General features: G+C 34.7%; 1 protein-coding gene across 2 annotated transcripts in view; it reads right to left on the bottom strand.

Moving 5' to 3' along the window:
* Positions 1–2,823: 2,823 nt before the first annotated feature.
* LOC139692615 (uncharacterized) overlaps positions 2,824–20,998 on the bottom strand; it is a 66,855-nt gene continuing 48,680 nt past the window's right edge. Inside the window, exons 2-5 of one of the 2 annotated variants that reach the window (XR_011701769.1) lie at positions 16,678–16,865; positions 14,660–14,954; positions 8,947–9,023; positions 2,824–4,014 (exon numbers count right to left, since the gene is read on the bottom strand). Coding sequence is in view for 1 of the 2 variants with exons in the window: in XM_071590909.1 (XP_071447010.1) it covers positions 4,010–4,014; positions 14,660–14,954; positions 16,678–16,865 (488 nt within the window). In the remaining variant the exon portion in view is untranslated. The remainder of the gene's footprint in view (positions 4,015–8,946; positions 9,024–14,659; positions 14,955–16,677; positions 16,866–20,998) is intronic. The other variant, XM_071590909.1, reaches the window with a different exon arrangement.

Raw genomic sequence — 20,998 nt, 5'->3', positions numbered from 1 at the left:
TATATATATATATATATATATATATATATATATATATATATATATATATATATATATATATATATATATATATATATATATATGAACACAGATGTAGATTTTTAGAATATAGAGACACAAAGAAAGGAATTCAGAATCTGAAGACGACAGCCAAACTGTCGAAACGTCAAATAACAAATTGTGAGTGTCCTTTCTTAGTGTCTCTATATTCTAAAAATCTACATCTGTGTTTTTATGTATTTGTGTGTTCCATTTCGAAGATATATATATATATATATATATATATATATATATATATATATATATATATATACTTATTTATTTATAAGTTCCCACATACCATTCATTCGTCTGCTAATTGAAGGCTCACCATTGGCTGATATCATTTTTGGGCCATAATGAAAGTGATAATTTTCATGCATACTAAACTTCCTGTTACTAATAATATTCTAACACCTAAACTAAAAAACCACTGATGGACAGTAAGACTCTAAACCCCTGAAACGCAATCACAGCAGGCTGAATTTCACCATTGGGCAGCTAAAAACTAAACGCAACAGAGTGAATCCAACCTCTAGTTTGTAATAGGTGTTTACACCTAAAACATTTGTAGTGCTGGAAAAGTTGCTGTAGTTACTCTGGTGTGACTGACCCTGGAAATGGTCTACATCCAGAAATCCCCAAAGCAATTGAGGTAAAGTTTAATAATATTAAGTCTTACATGATCATTCATCTTCATCTCAGCATGAAGAGATATTCCATGGAAACCACCTCTTTCCTCATTATACACTTGTGTTGAGGAAGCAATGCAATTCTTTCATGCAGTGAAAAAGGCTTGTTTTTCCCAAGATATACCTTTAACAAAAACATTTTACTACATTTTCCTTTTATGCCTTTCAAACTTTCAATAGAACAACTATTCAAATTAAAAGTTATTAGAAAGAAATTGTCTTCCCTCTTATTGATGGAGGCAAAATATTCCCTGTGTTTCCCCCAAATATTCCATTTTTTCATCTTTATGATACAGGAAATATCTTAAAATCATCAGCCTCTGTTCAGTGGTTGAAATATGTATCAGTTTTAACATAATTAATGAGAATTAAAGGACTTTTTTCCTGTAGATTCTTTTAAATAATATTAATTTTCTCAAAGATAAAACTCATCTTTATCATGCCAAAATAGCCAGGTAGTAGGGGTCGATTTCATTCTCATCCAGGGATTCTTTTACAAAAACCACACCCTTACTCACTCGGCATTTGGTCACATAAGAGTGGAAACCAAAGAGATATTTTAGATGATGATAAAAACGTTATTTTCTTCCTGGATATATTGTCTGTCAAATGATAAGCAGACTCATGAAAATTAACTAATCGTGGCAAACCTGAATTCAGCACATTTTATTACTTTTTTGTACACATATTGCATTGCATTTGTTACTTTCCCCCACCACCAGCTCAATTTCACACAAATCGTGGAACTAGCCACCTGTCTCCCTTAGTAGATAGGCTCATCTACCACCTTTCACTTACCTGATTATTGTCTTCTACATATATTTGTTCACACTGTTGACCCAAATGCTCTTTCAAGATTGCTTATCTCTGATCAATCGCAAGGATATGCTGGTGAATAAGATGCAATTGAAACAAATATTTCTTTTATTTCAACAATTATTTATCGCCAGGGAAGTTTCTTGAAGAGCAGGTGGAGTAACTCTACCTTGTGAGTTCATCTTCCATTCATATATTGGAAAATATTTTGAATTATTGTTTTTACCGCTGTGGTATTCATTTTTTACTGTTAACTCTTGATAGACATAGGAGCTGTGAAATATACATTTTGTAATTAGAATGCTAATTTACTAGTGCAGTGTTATTGAAAACAGATCATCAGGCATCTTCTGTTAACTCCCACAGGTTTGTTCATTCATGATGAGGGTATGGGGATTTAAATAAATGTTAAGAGATGATACTTTTATATTTACACCACTTATTATTAAAGATTCAAATCTTCTGATATTTCTTCCACATGGATCCATTTTCTTGGATAACAGTTTGCTGGCATTACAGAAGGCATCTTCAGGTCAGAAGAGTTGATGTTTGTTTTTGCTTGTCATATATATTATAGGCCTCTCATCTGAGAAGGTGCATTATGATTGGCAGACTCAGATTTTTTGGCTAAAACACATTTCCAGGAGCTGGAACAAATGTACCTGTCTTCCTTGATGACATTTTTGGGTTCCTTGACTATTTCCATGGCTTCACAAATGAGTCTTTGGAGTTTATGGCTTTCTTTAGAGACTAGTTAAGCTTCTTTGAATTTGAATCTTTTTCATTACTTTTAAGACTATATGAAAGTTTTGGAATTTTATGATGACTGAAGCAAACTATGGTTGGTAATCACTTCACTCTCTTTTATTCCAATTATTTTTTTGCATTTTAATGGACACTCTCATTAATAACATTACCCTTTTCAAATATTTATTTTAATATGAGGCAACACTTCAATAAAATTTCTTGATTGAATTTTTTCAATGATAATTCACATTTATCATATCCTTTGCAATAAATAATGCTTTCAGCATTCTAAATATTTTAGGTTTTCAGCTACCAGAGCAGATTTAGTTTTGATTTTATTTTTTCACCTAAAATTATTAGATTAAAAAAATTCTCAATATTCATTAATACTCCTTTGTGGGAGTTGCACATCACCATTCAGAGATTCATCAAAATATGCCTCCATTTAGGGATTTAGAGAACAGGAGGGCAACCAAGAAAAATCTGGAGATCACCTCGTAATCAATTGTATCAAAATAAAATTGCCATCTGTGTCTTATATGACATTTTTTATTTCCTTTTTGATGTTACAATAAGAATGAAAAATTTCTTAGGCATAAAATAATTAAAAAAATTTGCAGTTTTTTTCATTCCACAAAAATATGTACTGTTGCTTTGACGGAAACATTTTTTGTACATGTAAGATTTCTTATGCATAATTTTGTGTGAGGAACCATTTGGCAGTTACCAGTGTGCTTTACTCCAAAAGCAATATTTTATGAAAATTGCACATCAAATACTTAACAATTTACTGAACATTTCTGCAATATTTTACTTTTCTTCTTAGGAAATGCCTATTATTTATATTCTACATTGAACAATTTTGAACATAGAGCTATTTTTGAATTACAAATTACTTTCATCAAAAGCTTGCTAAGGACACTGCCCAAATATTACATCAAACCTTTCAATAATCATATTTAGCAAAATAATAGCTACCAACTACAAAAATGGAATAAATGCAAAAATATACTCTTTTGAATGTTCTCAAAAGTTGACACAAATTCCAGCAACAGGACAGCAATAAGTAGGCACAATTGACTTCCACAAGTTTGAAAAAAACGAGAAAAACTTTAATTCTAGAATACAAATTGTAAATATATTTAGACAGATTTATAGACAGCAATGGTACCTATGCGATGCCGTCTCAGTTTCTAAAATTTATCATTTTATATATGTATATTTTTTTCTTTATTTTTAAATGACTTTGCATCAATTTTTTTTAAACATCGATGCAATTATTTTTTTAGTTCACTTTTGAGGTGGTGGTGGATAGTTAGTTTTCTACCAAAAGGCACCTGTATGCTGCATGTGGACGAGGCTTGAGCTGCTGTAAGTGCACACACACAAATGGCTTTCTATCTTTCTCTAACTATGTCTGCCATCTCAGTCTACTCATTGGCTGTGGTCCTATGCCGCATCACATTCTTGGGCATTGATTTGCTGCAGTTGGGTGTGTCCAGCCAATGTCATGGGAACTGAGAGAGGGTTCAGCATGGGGAACGAGGGCTAAGTGATAAGGGAGAGAGGGGATGAGTGGAAGTGAAGCTGAAATGTAGCTTACGAGAGAGAAAGAGAGCAGAAGGCCGTTTACTGGTGAGGATAGTGAAAAAGGCCAGATGAATTCATGCATTGATGGACTCAGTTTGCACAGCCAGTTTTGCATTTTGATGAAATTAGACTGGAAAAACAAAAGGGAAATTAAATCATTAGAATGGCAGACCTACTACTGTATGGACAATTCACATGTTGCTATGCCCAAGTGAGTGTATAACCTAAATATTAGTGTAGTGGTTACATCATGCACATTAACAAAAATTGTGGGAGTAACAAGAGAGACCATTTTTACATGCAAACGGACAACTATGTCAACTGCACAATTAAGAAACTTAAATCCGAGTTCTGCACTGTGAAGCCTCTGTTCACAACTCCTCCTCAGAGATAATAATTTGGACTTCTAGATATCTCCATTAGGAAAAATTTCTTTATAATCAGGACTTTCAGCTCTTTAATATCAAGCCAATCCAGTTAAGGTAAAAAATACCAATGTGAAATGTCTCCTCTATCCCATTTTTACCCAAACTGATGACTCTATTGTGATTTTGCAGGAGAAGGATTTGGCACAAAAACTCCCTGGATTTTATCCCCGTTGTAAACAAAAAGGAGCCCAATTTACAGTCAACTCATGCTTGTACATGAACAGGAAAATATTCACTATTAATTGTAACATTTAAACTGTCACTAAATTTTTTTCAAAGTGAGTCTGCACATTATGTGAAATAGTGGTTTATTTTCCCTAGTTCACAATGTGTCACTTTTGTTAAACAGACTTACAAACATGTTTCTGAGTTTATGAGTTTCGCAAACTGATGCAAGAATAGTTTCAAGAGGTCAAGGCTGACACCAACTTTCAAATCTACTTTGGAGCAACACTAGAATTCCCATACCTAATTATTGTTTAAATCCTTGACCAGGTACATAGTTTTCATGTTTTTTCCACCTGATTCCAAGGCATAGAGGGTATCTTTACTTGTGGATAACCTGAATTATCCAACATAAACCAATCAAGAAACTTTATCTAAATCGAGTAATTAATTTTTAAGAAGTACTTTGAGGTAGGCAGAGGTAACACCGTGCATACTCAATAAGTTTCATCAAACCTTTCTGTATTTTCAAAACATCTGAACACCTTTTACAGATTAAATGTTTCAAAAAGTATCAAATATCCTAAATTTCATTGTTTTAAATACTGCACATCACATGCATTAAAATTATTTAGTTTTGACTGAATTACTACCAATTCATTTTTTGTTAGTAATTCATTCAAGATTTAATCATTTATACTAGTATAGTATAGTATAGTATCTACTACCAAATTATTTGCACTAATAACTGGTGCTGACTTGGATGAACTATAATATGCATGGATACTATAATATTAATGTGTTTGATGAATGGAAGAAGTTTTCTGCTAGATGCAAAACTGGAAGCAGTAATACATTAAAAAGGCATATTTTTTCATTTGCAGATCAATAATGGCATAAGTAATCAACACTGTAATTTATATACTTTTATTAATGAAATACCCTGCAGTTTCTGAGTATGAATGAAATAATAATGGTAAAAATATCATCCCAAAGTCAATCATGAATTATGTTTTACCAGTCAATAGGGAGAACTAATCGTTATTTAAAACAGAATTAGTATTTTGCTAAATTAACTTCAATATAATTGATAAGAATTTGAACTGATAAAAGAAAGAATATTTTTTAAATCCGAAATTGTGGAGTACTTTCAATCAATTAATTCAGAATGTTGTCCGTATAAGTGCTTTCTTAGTGCATTCTTTACCCAGACATGTGGATTTAGTATACTCAACGGAAATGGGACAATGTGACTAACTAGCATCTAGTTTCTTTGTGATACAAGAGTTAGTGAAAATAAAAGTTTGCATAATTATCAGCCACACTAGTGCAAAATATTGAAAAATGCCATCTCCTAATAGGATTTCAATTGACTTAAAACAACTTGTACACCCTTGTTCTTCACTGTTCATGTAAAGATATGAAAATAAAAAAGAAACTAAAAACTAAGAAAACACTGTTCTTCTTAAATATCCCTGGTGGCACAATATCAAGTTTTCAAAACACATATTCAGTCATTTTCACACAATAGTATAAATGTAAAATCGAAAAAAATGTTTGAATTATCTAAGTCAATGGCTCTATGGGTCATTTTTGGTTTTAACAGCAAAAGGTGGTGTCACTTTCACCTGGTAAAAAATTAACTCTACCCAAAAGACAATTGAAATGGGCTTGATTTCATTTCAAGTTCTGAGATGATACATTGCAGAGTAACCTTTTTATTAATGAGGGACATAGGGTCTGATAATAATGAACCTAATCAATGATATGAATTACTTAAGTTAGTTCAAAGAAATGTCTTCATATTCTAATTATGCACAGCCTTAACCTTTGTTCTTTATAACATCACCAATCCATTTATTCAGGATTCTTACTAATATTCACTGGTTAGTTACCTGGAAGGTACTTGATTGCTAGAAATACAAAAACCTACACAAATATGTGCTATTTTTTGATAACTGTCTATTAGACTGAATACGAAACGAAGCTCTAGTTTTGATGGGATTCCCAGTTACATTATTAAGCAATCTATTGACTTAATTATGCAGCCTCTTCATTTTCTCATTAATGAATCTTTCCGTTGGGAGTGTTTCCATCCCCTCTGAAGGTATCAAAAGTCAAACCACTTTATAAAAACAAGGGTGATAGACATGACTTTAACTCCTACTGTCCAATTTCTCTGCTGAGCCAATTAAGCAAAATATTTGAGAAGGCATTCTATGTAGGTTAATTTCTTTCCTAACAGTAAATATTCTTGGTGCACTACACTATGGAGAATTTTATTCTCTTATTGCCTATAGTATCCTTTACTGGGGTTCATCATCTAAGGCCTTGGCTATTTTCAGGGTCAAAAAAACAGCCATTCGGCTCATGACTTTAGCTAAACATGATGCCCCTTGACATCCTGTTTAAAAAATTGGATCTATTGCCAGTGCAATGTATTTATATTTTTCATTTCATTGCGGTATCCATAAATATTCTACAAGTCAGAATGAGTGACTGCACATTTTACATGCACGCACGAAAAATGCAATTGCTGGCCCAAATTTTATGGGCCTTCAACTTTATAATAAACTCCCAGCTGAGATTAAGGCCCATTAAAGTGTGGCTGCATTTAAAGTCAATCTGCTTAGGTTCTTAAAATTAAAAATGTTTTATCCAATTGCTGAATTTCTTAATAATGTCTGATATGTGTCTTGTATCCATTGTATGTATTTTGTTACTTTCCCCTGATGTGTCCCATATCAAGTTTAGCAGTTGCACCTACTTGATCGCTGGACAAATAAAATGTATTTTTATTATTATTAAACCTGAGGAGGAATGTTACCTTACTATGGACAATATTTCAATGAATTTGGAGGATACATAATGTATTGGTAAATGATATCTCCAAACAGACGATATCATTGAAATACCTATGCATTATTTCAATTCAGAAAATAGTGAGGAAGTAGGTACTTAGTACACAATGAATACAAATACATATATATATATATATATATATATATTAGGTAGAATTCATCATTTCAGTTGTTGAGGTAAAATAAAGACATCTAAAGAATCTTGATTGCCATCTCTTGACTTTGAGACATTTCAAATTGTCACAGGGTATATATTATCAGTTCACCAACAACCTGCAGACAGAAAAAATATGCCCAGTGGTGAGGATATATTCCATAATATCAATTAATAAATTTCATATTTCTATTATATAGTGTACATGTAAGGAAAAATGTCAAATGAAGTCAAAGCCTTCATGTCTGAGTAAGAAATAAGTGGTTAATAAGCTCCAACCTTAGACATGAAAATTATGTTAATGAATGTTATCATAATAATACTCATATTATAATGTTAACTTATACATTGCAGTTAGTGTTATAATTAATATCTATTTTTAATCATCCCAATCAGACTATGACTCATCCAGCATTGGTGAAGCAATTAGCAGCAGTTGAGTATCCAGTTACGTTTTATATTTAATAATCCTTGTACTAGCCAATTTATTGGCCATGAATTTTTATATCCCTTTTTCTGTTATAAATATAGGTAACTGGATATAATTCTTAATGAAAGCATTTCTTTCTATATTCCTTTCAAGTGCTACAATGTTAGAGAGCAAAATGAGAAATACAGAGTAAACCTTTCCATAATTAGCCATTAACATAATTTTTTTAAATTCCACCCTCATAAGTTCACCATCAATGATTGATTTATTTTCCATAGAGTTTCTATGTTTTTGGTTTTTCTGCCTGGCCAGTAACTAAATACAACTCTCTTGAATGATGACAGTAATGAGTCATTTCTACAAAAAAAAATTTCAATAAAAATGCCATACAAATGTGGTATTACACAGATCATTTATTATTGCTTCACCATGTTTAGTGAATTATCATATTATAAACAAAAAATCATGAAACATGAATCGTAAAACACTTTCATTTTTCATACCTCTTCATTTTCTATCAATAAACAACTAGGAGCACAGTCAGCCTAGCAATCCTGCAGATGACTAAACCAGAATTATCTCTAGCGCACATTTCACCAGAAAAAATCTATTACATTCAGTGCACTTAATGACTTTTGAGTATAGTTATATCCCATGTTTATACATCAATCAAAGAATATGTTTATAGATGCAACACATTTTAAAATAATACCATGGCTGACAATAGGTTAGGCTTGACCCATGTCGATCTAGACCTGACTATGCCATTGCAAGCAATGAAGTACATGAAGGTTAGAAACTGATTAAGAAATAGGTAGGACATATTGATTAAATATTCAAATCTGAAAAAAGATGTAATTATAAGAAATGTTAATAATTTTGACAATAATTTACCCACATAGTTCTTGCATTTCATTTCCTCATCACTATTACCATATGACAAAACCTTCTATATGAAAACATATAAATTCTTGAGTAACCATAAATTTAATTAAAAAATAAAAATCAAATACAAAATCCTGACCCGTCATAACAAGATGGGCGGCCTGAGCTGGCACCCATTGGTGCTACTTCACCATCAGTGTCCTGCTGGTTATTCCACTACAAACAGCAACAGAGAGAAAGGAGCAATAAAAAATTAATTGTTTAATTCAAAAATCAATGTAATAAAAACTCAAAAAGAGACTTTACAGCTAGACAGACAAAGAAATCAGCATATATAAAGAGAAAGAAAATTATAGTATTCATTTTTACAAATCACAAACTTGTAATAGAAAGCTCATAACACTTACTACTTATCATATAAATACCTTACTACTAGATGACCAAAAGTTACTTTGAATTTACAAATAATTAACTAAATGAAACTGCATGATTTCATAACAATAAATAACTAAAAACTTGCATAAGAAACTGCTCAATGAAAATAAGATTGTCTACCCTTGATCTCTACATGGAACCCTAAGAAATTTATATTTAATTAGTTCATGTGTCAATCAGTAATTAAACCATACTATTGTCTGTCTACATGCTATTATGGCAATTAAAAGACTGATATTAAACAAGCAGAAATCTTTGGCTGATCTGTCACTTTATATTAACTGAAATTTTTACCTGGGTTAATTTCTTAGATGATTTTTTATGTTATATTTGTCCAGATAAAGTATGCATTCAGCAGTACTTCATACCTGTATTAATTTTGACAGTCTACACAATAAAAAATGAAGGCATTCATGCTAATTAGGATTTTTACATACAATCAAAGTATCTCCTTCCATTAATGTGCATGAAATGGAACCACAATATCCACCAGAAGATGAGTACTTCAAAATTGCCCAAAAACAATTAGTACAAAAACAACTTAATTATGATGTTACTTTTATAGTATTTGGATAGAAAAATTACATGATTCATGGCTACGTAGCAATACTTTCTCCTGTTTTCTTTGTAATGTCAAGTATAGAGTGCCATATATTATTATACTCTCCAGTAATACTTTTTATTATACTTTTCAAGGAAATGATGAATAGCCTCTCCATGATGATACACAAAATTTCATAAGCACCAATTATTTTTGATTTTGATTAGAAGGCACTTGAGACATGGCATTGGAACTGCTCTAGAAAATACCTTGTGGACATTAATGCAGATTGTTGGACACGTCTATGCCTGAACTGCAAATATCAACACATTCTATGAGATAATTGGGCATTCTAAGGTCAAAGAATTGCTATGCTATATATTCTCAGAAGCATTCTGAAAGTGAGGCTGTACCACACTGCTCAGGTGTGCAGTACACCATCCAAAGATTTAATTCTCATAAATATTAAAACCACTTATGCCCACACTTGTAGAAGCATTGAGTGCAACAGATTGAAATGAATTATTGTCTTTTCAAGCGTGCTCAAGACACAGTAATCCATTAGAGGCATTGCTATTTATGGTATTTGACTCATTTAGTCTGAATAAACTATAGGAAATAATTACAAATATATTACGACATGACCACCCTGTCGATTTAAAAAAATATATATGAACATATAATGGCCTGCATATTATTTAGGTAATATAAACTCTATTTATTATCAAAGGTGGTTAAGTATCCTATGAGTTTAAAATTAACAATCTTAGCCGTCTAGCTTCCACCGATGGAGCAAATTCTTGCGAGAACATTTCATTGAATCTCAATCGCCAATCATTGGTCACTCTGTAAACCTATAATAAAATATGCAATTTGCTCATTTATATTGTATGTAGTTCAAAATAGATAGCAAGAATATCAGTCCAAGTTATCTCTATCAATTGAAATGAATCATTATTATGTGTACCAACTTGCTGGCACATACCCAATCACCTTGGAATTTGAAATTTTTTTGATACATTTGATGTATACATACAATATTCAGGTAGTAAGAATAAAAATTCTAGATAAATAAAAGGAGAAAATAAATATCCTTTACATAATCACATAAGTACAAAAGTAACTTTTGATTTAAATAAATCAGTTGTATTATAAAAGAATTTAGTGCCATGGGACAATTTTCAACATGGTATTTCTTTGAGTTTTGGAGTAAATTGTACTCTACCCTGAGAGAAATTTTCCCACTCCTTGGGATTTGAAATAATCCCCCAAAATATCCTGAAATTTGCAATTATGTTACCTTATTTTGAAAAGTAGAGCAACCTTGTGACTAGCGTAGAAGGATGAAATGAGGAAGTAAATTTTATAATTACTGAAGCAGCAGATGAGCTACTCATGAGTATGATGCCAAAATCATAGCAGTCATGGACAACAGCTCAAATAAGAAAACCCATAAGGGCAAGAATAAATTACAAGAATCAAAGAAATGAAAGCATTTTTTTAAACGTTGTGAGAACAAGCCATGTTAGAGGGCAAAAAGGTAAAAGAAGAGAGGATAGAAAGCTGCTGTGAGGAAATTAATCGAGATGCACAAAAGGAAAACAAGTAATCAGCTAATAAACTGTTGAGGAGACTATCGAGAGAAAGAAAAACAAAATCCCACATCTTCGAAGATGCTAATAGACAGATACTAATGGAACATGATGACATTGGGAAGAGATATATGGAATATATTGAAATACTTTATTAAGGACCTAAATCACTTGAAAGTGACCTAGTTAGAGAATACATAATGATAGAAGAAGACAAATGGGTCAGGAATACTGCTCAACATATTTGACAGAGCCAAGAAACACCTGAAGAACAACATGGTACCAGGAGTTAACAAAATGAACAGAAATAATCCAGGCATTTGAGGTCAAAGGGAAGAACATCCTCTTTGGAATAATCAAACACAGCTATAATATTGGAAAATTTCCAGAGGAATTTGAGAAGAGTACGATGATTAGAGAGCCAAAGAAACAGACACAGACAGATCAATGCAAAAGAAATTGAGTGTGGTGTCTCTCGCATCAAAAATACTTACTCGGGTAATTAGCCTATGGATATGTTAAAGGGAAAATAGAAGAGAGCCTCATCGAAAACCTATTTGGATTCAGGAAAACTAAGGAACAAGAGAAGCATTACCCAACTTCAGAGTAGTGGTTGAAAAAATTATACACATAAACAAGCCATTATATAGAGCATTTGTGAAATTGAAGAAACCCCAGAAATTGTGTATTAAATAAGACAAGGTGAAGGTCAAATAAATAAACATGCTCCAGTTCTCAGATAGCATTGCAGTTGTAGCAGAAATGTGAGAGGAACAGCAAGCAATTCTGAAATTTATGGACCAAGCACTTAGGGAATATAACATGATATCAGCAAGAAGAAAAATAATGACCTTGTGAATGGGAGAGAAAATCTTAAGGAAGATATCTCAGCTCCAGAAGTGAAACTGGAGCAAGTGGAATCCTTCGCCCACCTGGACAGCAGCAGTATAACTTGGGATGGAAGAAGTTTGGCCAATATTAAGCAAAGAATAGCTCAAGCTAAGAAGGCATTCATAAAGAAGAGGCAACTGCTTTGTTCGAAGCACACCTGAGGTTGCAATCAAGAAAGTAGTATATCTAAACGCTCATATGGAGCATGGCACTCTATGAATCAGATACATGGACCATGAGAAAAGTAGACCAGCAAAGAACAAAGAGGTCTTTGCTACATGGAACTGGAAACGAATGCTGAAGATTAAATGGAAAGGCCAAATGAGGAATGAGGGATTAGTATAGAGAGGAGCAAAAACGGAAAACTCTCTATGGACAGAGCCCTATGGCAAAGAAAGAACTAGATGGATTGGATATGCACCCTGAGGCACAATGGAGGATTAGTTTGAAACATAGTAAAAGGAAAATTGAAGGGATGATCTCACAATGGTAGACCAAAACATTACTAAAGAGGACAAATTAAGAAGGATGCAAAATAAAAAAAAATCTATGAGGGGGTGAGATGGAATTAACACTGAAAAGGGAAAAAGAATAGATGGCTCAGAAAATCAAACCAATCTTAGGCTTGAAATGTTGAGGATAAGAACCCTGATGCCTTATCCTTCCTCCTTGATCTTCTGTCACCCTAACATGATCCCGTATTTGCATTTCACCCAGTGGCCCGAGGGCTAAACTTGAGTCAACTTGACTTGAGCTTCTTTCTCTCATATTGTCCCCTTTCATTTAGGGTCGCACAGGGTTCAGCATTGTTTGTGATAGCCCTGGTACCATACTCCTCTCCTTTTGAAGAGTCATGTGGGTGACCTAACGGAGTCTGGCCAAGAAGCACAGACTATTTGAGTAACCCTGCACTACAAAGTATGCCTATTAGCTGTTATGGCACATTTCACCATATATGGTGGTCATATGTTGTTTACATACCATGTTAAAAATTGCTCATAACTACAAGTACTTTATTTTTAGAGAGGGTAGGTACTCTCCACTGCAACACTGATGAGCCTGAAATAGTCAATTATACGTTAATATGATTTATTCTAATGTACTCAACTAGTAAATAATATATTTAACTACTGAATTAACATATCATCCAAACTCCTAAAAATGAAACAGCAAAATGGGAGTCCTTTGCCAATAGGGGACCCAGAAAGCATTCATTCCTGTAGCCAATAAAGTGAATGAAGAGAGAATGGGAATGGAGAATTTTTCTTCCCAATTACCTATTTCATTGGATAGGAATGCACAAATTTGCAGTTTCACAATCTGTGACCGCTTTAAGAAAGTGTCAGTAAGTCATATAAAGGATGTGTTTCCTAAAAGAATCCTTGAATTCAATAGAAGAATTTTAGAATACGATGATTTTTAAGGTAGAAAAAATGTTTGAGCAAGTTTCCAGCAAAGAAGTCCAATGGGACAAAACAGACAATCTTAAAGCAATTGATGAATGTAATGAATTAATGAATTGTAATAAAATAAGTTTTATAAAACAGGATGTAATTATTTAAGCTTATGAAGTTTTATTTCTGTTAATTCATAATGATTGTTTTTATTGAACATCAAAATGATGATAAGCAAACAAATTATTTCCAGTGAACAAAACAAAACATCCTGCATATAAGTAATAAATTCATCTGTGGCTATCATCTCCAGTGAACATGATTTCATTGTAAATAACTCCTCATTTTTATTTGTGAAATAGCATGATATCCTATTCATTGATGGTAATTATATCTCGTAATTGTTCCCAGGGATTGCAATAGTATATCACCAGGTTAACTAACTTCCCATCTTGATAGCCTAGGTTTAAACCCTGGATATGGCAGGATTTTTTAGTAATATCCTGATCCCTACTTGGTGTACTATGTTGAAGAGCACCTCAAGTGGAGTACCCAGTCCATTAGATGGGATGTTAAACTGTAGGCCCCTGCTGCCTTTCATTAAGAGCAGGCCTTCCTTAACTCATTCCCTGAACATCGTACCCCTTGCCAAATCACCCACCCATCCCTAATAATGCAAATGACCTTGGCTGTTGGTCGCCTCTGCAAATAACTACTGTTATTACTGCTACTGTAATTTGTCATACTAAACTGAGTGGAAAATACATTAAGTGTCTAATTACCAACAATAATTTCACTGCCCCATGTATGTATGCCCATCACACTTCTACATACAAGATATTTATTGCCTGCATTTTTTTTTTAAGATTAACTTTCTTGGTATGGTCTAACCAATTGTCCTTTCCATAATGGAATTGATACACATGCTACATTTCTTCATGCTGTCTTGCATCATCTGTGATCAATTGCACAAAGAGCCTTCTAATGCCCTGTACTCACATTTTAGTGCTCCAGTTGCCTTTGCCAGAGCAGCATCTTTCCCCTCACCAATCTTCTTCCCCGATTCCACAATGGCATCCTTCACGTCGTTCCTTTTATCATCCAGAAACTTGTCTGCTTCCTGCAGCTTGCTGTCTACTGCTTTTGAAACGGCATCCACTGTGCCCTCAACCTTCTGCTGTCCAGCTGAAATTGTGCTGTCCACTTTCTTGCCAGCAGCTGTGGCCTGTTCATCAAGCTCACGCTCAGCAGCAGCTAGACTGTCAGCCAATTCCTTCTCTGCCGTTGACTTCACCTGCAAGCATAATGAGAAGCATATATTATTGCCAGTCAAAGAACCTCACAGGCTTGAGTAAGAGTGAAATTCAAATCCATCATCCCTGTCAGTATGGAAATCATTCACCTGTCTACCCATTTAGGTAATTTTTTTATATGATAGTCAGTATCTCTTAGATTTCTGCTAATATTTTCTATGATTTTTTGCATATAATTGCAGGATTGGTATTCATTTTCATATACTTAAGCGACATAAATTGGAAATCATTTCACAACATCTAAGCAACTGCTTAATTGAAATTGTCCTTTTCATCCCAAGTTTTGTGATATTTTATTTCCATTAATGACCATCAATATCATAAAAGCCTGATGATGACAATATATTTTGTTGATGATGAAAAATATTATTCATTAGTAAATAACAAAAAAATCCAACATCACCATATTACGCATGGAAAAATTAAGATGGATGAACACTGTAATCTAAGAGAAAATTCTAAACTAAATTTATATTGGTTATCACAATTGAGGAAATTCAAGAAAGCCCACTACCTCATATCAAAAGTCTACACCAAGGTGGAATTTGAACTCAATTTGGAGGCTGCTGTAATATCCATCTTTCATATATTCAACAGTCAGGTGAGATGTAGTGGAAGTTCGTCATTATGAGAAAAACAACATTTGCACTTTTCCCCAGATTTATTTGTCATGTACAATGTGTTTCAGTTCATCAAACCGTCTTCAGGTACAAGACAAGATTCAATTTGTGATACACCATATTTATACCTGTTTGAGGAAGGGAGGGGGAGAAAAGAGTGAGGAGTAAGGTAGGCAAGGACAAACAGGGGAAATATAGAAAGCCCAAAGGAGCAGAGAAACTAAAGAAATGGAGAGGTAAAGAGAGGGGGGAGAATATAAGCATTTGTGGTCAATTTTGAAGAGGACGATGACAGGTCCATGCTGGTATCCATGGTGGTAGGAAGGAGGGAAGAATAAAGAAGGCTTAAGCGGGAAGGGGATATGGAAGGGATAGAGGCAGGTTGAGGGATGAGGTATAAGTGATTCTAAGGAGGACATTATCAGGGAAAGGTTGTTCGACACATACTGAGAATTAAGGGTAGGGGGTGGTTAGATTGGAAATACGCAAAGGGTGGAGTCAGTAGGAGAGAGGGAGTTTCACTGTTAGCCGTGGAAATGGGATTCTGAGGAGAGGAGAGTGGTATGTAAAAATATTTTCATTTAAAAGATCATTCATATTTAATTTTACAATTTCAAGTTGAAAGTCCAGGAAGGGATAAATATAATGTATGACAAGTTGAATCTTGCCTTGTACTGGAAGATTGTTCGATGAACTGAAATGCATTGTACGTTACAAATAAATCTGCAGAAACATGCAAATTTGTTTTTCTCATATCCACCTTTAATGCCTGCATTTCTAAATGATATCTCCTTAGAGTTTTTTTATAATTTCAACACTTACCTTTTTTCCACCAATGCAACCATTTATGTCCATACCATTTTCATAATAGATAATCAATCAATTAATACATCACTGTCTATGGTTTCCAACAAAGTAATACCTCAGACCTCCTTTTACACCCTATATATTTCCCCAAGGAATGTGAAACCAAATGTTTAAGAACCACTGAATCATCACACAACCATGTAAATTTTATTGAGGCTTTAGGACCACCATTCAGTTAAACAGAGTCAAAGCAATACGGCCAAGTTCAGGGTCTTACATCAGTAGCTGCACCAGCTAGTGTTCCAACCACTTCCTTTCCAGCTTCCTCAAGAGCTTCCCCTGTTTTCTTGGCTTGCTCTTCCAAGAGGTCTGCTGTTTTTTTGCTCTTATCATCGACCAGCTGCTCAACTTCCTTCTTCTTCTTATCCAGCAAAGATTCAGCCTTTGAGCCAAGGCCCTTCAGGGCTGTAAAAATATCAGAAAAAAGAATTGATGAGGGGGTGAGAATTAGCAACTTCCTCTCCATCATAATGAACCACAATTGACAAATTAACGTGCAATTAATCATTCTAGAAGAATGCTTGCTTTAGTGAATAACACTGGGAAAATTGTCAGAAATTCCCTTCAATCATTCATCTAAAATTTTCTCCAGGGGGACTCCACATAACATTTTTTTGCAATAATGGCATGATGTTCCTGCTGAAAATATTTCAACCTAGAATGAATTAACGTTGGATGATTCCCTCTGATAAATATTTTGAGTAATTAGTTTTTAAAATTTTATGGGAACATTGGAATTTTAGGAGCAGATGCTGAAGTTGAAATGGTTGGTTGAAGTGACAGATGAGGGGAAAAGGCAATATGGATAATGAAGAGGCCAAGAACCAGATAGATTGAGTATGCCTTGATAAGATATGTTGGGAACATAATTGTAAAGGATGGGACAGAAGTGAGGGCAACACAAAATTGTGATCAAGAGACATGCAATACAAAATAATAGCATGAATGAATTTCAGTTGCCACAGAAACATTTCAAACATTTATAGACCTTATTAAGATATAAAGATGAAGTTTTGCAGACTAATGTATAAAAATTCCAGTTTTCTTTCAAGCCAACTGATTTCATTCTAGTTCCCCTTTCAGCAAAAAAGCAGGTCATAAATAAGCCATGTACTCAATTAACTTTGTAGTCTTGCAAACGATTCATTTTGTGTAAATTCAGGCAATTTTTAAATAGTTTTACACTGTTCCGTTCATTCCATTGTTTTCCTGAGTCTACAAAGTGTCAGTGCAATGACTTTTCCTTGCATTGTTATCGTAGGTGTCATCCCCCTCCACTGCAATCAACAATGTTTGTCTTTGTTTAGAGCATTACTTCAAAATGTACAAATTTATTTTACACATTATTACTTCTTTAATTAATAGGGGTTTACGGTGATCATCAAATTTCGCATCAGCTAAAAATCTTGTGACTTTCTTCTGAAATCACAGAACAGTTACCATATCATGACTATTACCCTACACCACCCTAATGTCATAAGGCATCCTGCTTGAGCAAAGAGCTAATTACAGTCAATAGAAGTAATCTTTGGGCAATCTAACCAAGAGTTTTCAAAAAAGGTAGAGTTTAGACAGACACAGGCCAATTGGAGAGGGATATGCTTGATTGAAGACCCACCAGGGTTATCCAGGTTGTTGGCATTGGGAAGAAGAGTGGATGGCCTTTGGATTGAAATAATAATGACGAGTTGTGCATGTCAGTGTGTTATTACTTTTTAAACATGTCCATATAGCTGATGGAATTTCACGTTGTAAATAACAGATAAAATTCATATATAGACCATTCAACATTCATGTCTATAGTTGGATTATATGATATGATCTAAGGATTAGTGAGCATAAGGGATTAGGAGCATAGAGAATTAGGGATTAGAAGATTAACTCTCAACCTGAAAAACCTCCAACCTACACCAATCATTCTCCTTCAATGACCATATTTACACACCATGCAATTCTGCATTCAATATCAAAGTTTTATAAACCTTTCTCTTAAAATCCTTACTCAATGTCCCTGTCATCCACTCCCTCCTCCTTGTAAAAGCTATTTTTCCCAAAGTAATTCTCAAAAAACCTCCAAATCTCAAAAGCCTCCAACCTACACCAGAGAGGGAGTATAAAGATGTAAGAAATAGCATCAGGAGTTACTTTTGAAATATTTTACATTTATCGTAAAATCACTCAGTTATTTGAAATTCTTAATTAATGTAACTGGCTATTTTTTGCAACCGCATGGTATTTTAAGGTTCCTAAACACCTTGAAAATGACATCATGCCGAAACCATGGTTGGTCAAGATAAATGAAGCATGAAAATTCAGTGAGTGATTTTAATTTATCATAATGAGAGCAAAGCCCTTACAAAATTCTAAACAGAAGCGTAGCAAAACTTTTTCTAAATAAAAAACCTTTTCTATGTGTTTTTTCTTCCGAAATATTCCCTCCTCCCTAATAATGGTTGCAATTATAGTTGAAAGACAATTCGACTGAGTGACGTTGCCGAAACAGGAAGGGATCTCCAATGGATTGTACGACCAGGACCAGCGGCGTGTCGGGAAGTTCCCCCACGCGGAACGTGGCCTACGAATGACAGGGCGGGAGCAGAGGGGGGAAGAGAAGGTGAATAGAGGGCCCTCTTCAGCTCCCTCCTCGCACCTTTTTCTTTCCGTGTTTTGTTGAGCCCTCGCACGTCCGTCCTTGCTTACTTCCGAGTGACGCAATCCGTCGGGCAAGGTTGACGAACGCCACCGCAAACAACAATACAAACGGTCGACGCCTGCGCGTAGCTTTCACCGAGTTTCCTCTATCCTTACATTGATTTTCCTTTTTTTTATTTTGTGGCCGAACCCGGTGGGCTTGAACGCCGACGTTCGTTCCTAGTTTCGCAACTATGCGTAGCAATCCAGGATAACCGGGGCTTATCCTGAGATTACGGTTTCCCCGGCTACAACTGTACAGTACCCTGAGAGTCCTCACAGGTTCGTGTTGCGCAGAAGGGCTTGTGTGTGACGATAACCCCTAGAGCTGTGCTGGCGGAAGCAATGATAATTTCTCCTCTTGGGGTCTTATATGTCGAAGGTTACGAACCGGACGAAAGTCCGCGCAGCGTCTGTTCCTCAGTGAGGCGGCTGCAAATGCGTCTGACCCAAGTGCGCCCATTGCTTGATGCTCACGTTAAAAACACTATTGAGGAAGGCAACGGAAAACCACCTTAATTATTAATCCTAACACTTTTATGATCGGCGAAGATCATAGCATGAGTCCTAACACCTATGGGACTTGGCCCGCCTTGGAGGTGTCTGCCACCTTGATTCGTGCAGCGCTGAAAAGTAATTCAACTCCCACGCATGCGCATTTTGCGAACGGATATATGATATGCGAATATACCCTTTTTAGAGTACTCTTTGAGAGGTTCACCCTAATTTCTATTAACCTCCTCTCCAAAACTTATTAGCCATTACTTCAGAGGTGAAAATGTTTCTGAAGTTATTTTCCGCCAAATTAACTAATATCATCTAAACAAAGGCAGCTAGGTGCTGTTACTTAAATTCAATTACAACTTTTACGTTATGGCGCAGATAATATCAGTTTTTCGTGATAACGGCACGTATTTCAGCAACATCAGTCCATAATTCTTCTGGTGTGGGTATTCCTCCACTACCGTAAGGGCATGTATGCATTCTTGGATTTTTTATGCCAATTTGCATGAAAACCAACTCGGGATGTTCCTGTTATATCATCGCCAAGTGATAAGAGTACACTCTGGACTAAAAAACGGGAGGATATTTGTTCAAAATTACAAACAGGTGTACTTCACTTCTCGAACTTCTGGTAACTCTGAAGGGATATTGAAGGCCGAACAGACTTATGTACGCAATGAATCCTTCTTTACCTCTTGCATTTCGTGAGCACAACCTCATAGATCATCACGCACAACAGTAAGAATTACCAAAAAAATAAAATAATGATGTCGAATGCCAACTTTACGGATGACATTTATGGCTCAAACATTCCCTGCCCCACGTCCTCGAAGTGGTATTTTGGATAAAATACATAATCGATGTGGTTCTTTGGTGAGCAAGAACGTTTTATAGCCTAAATTTTAAGTGATTCCGTTGGTCACTTGATACTTAGTCTCTACGCCTCCCGCCGAGGGACTTCTGTCGTGTTAAGTGCACTGAACATCTTACTTTGATGTAATGGAAACCTATTATGCAAAGTTTTAAGATTTTTTGCGGAACCTCACGAACTAAAGAGACGGTAACCCTCTTAGACAGCTAGGGTGAGACTAAAGCAAATCTTTAGTTCGGACTTCAAGCAGGACATACTATGTGGATGTTAAATTAATAGTAGTCTCAAGCGCCAAGCATTAGGTATGACACGATGCTAATTTGGCTTTATTAATTTACCTTCCTCAACTCATACAATAAATGACGCAAGAATGGATCCGTCCATTCGAAAATGACGTCGCAATTCTGCAACAAAACGGCTTATCCTACTAATTTTTCTGGAAACTCTTTCTTCTCTCTTGCGTCTCCTAACG

This window comes from Hetaerina americana, unplaced genomic scaffold (assembly GCF_022747635.1).
Source record: "Hetaerina americana unplaced genomic scaffold, ioHetAmer1.1.p SCAF_4, whole genome shotgun sequence".
NCBI lineage: Eukaryota > Metazoa > Arthropoda > Insecta > Odonata > Calopterygidae > Hetaerina > Hetaerina americana.
Note: the sequence above shows the minus strand (reverse complement) of the source record. Positions and strands in the feature narration are given on the sequence as shown.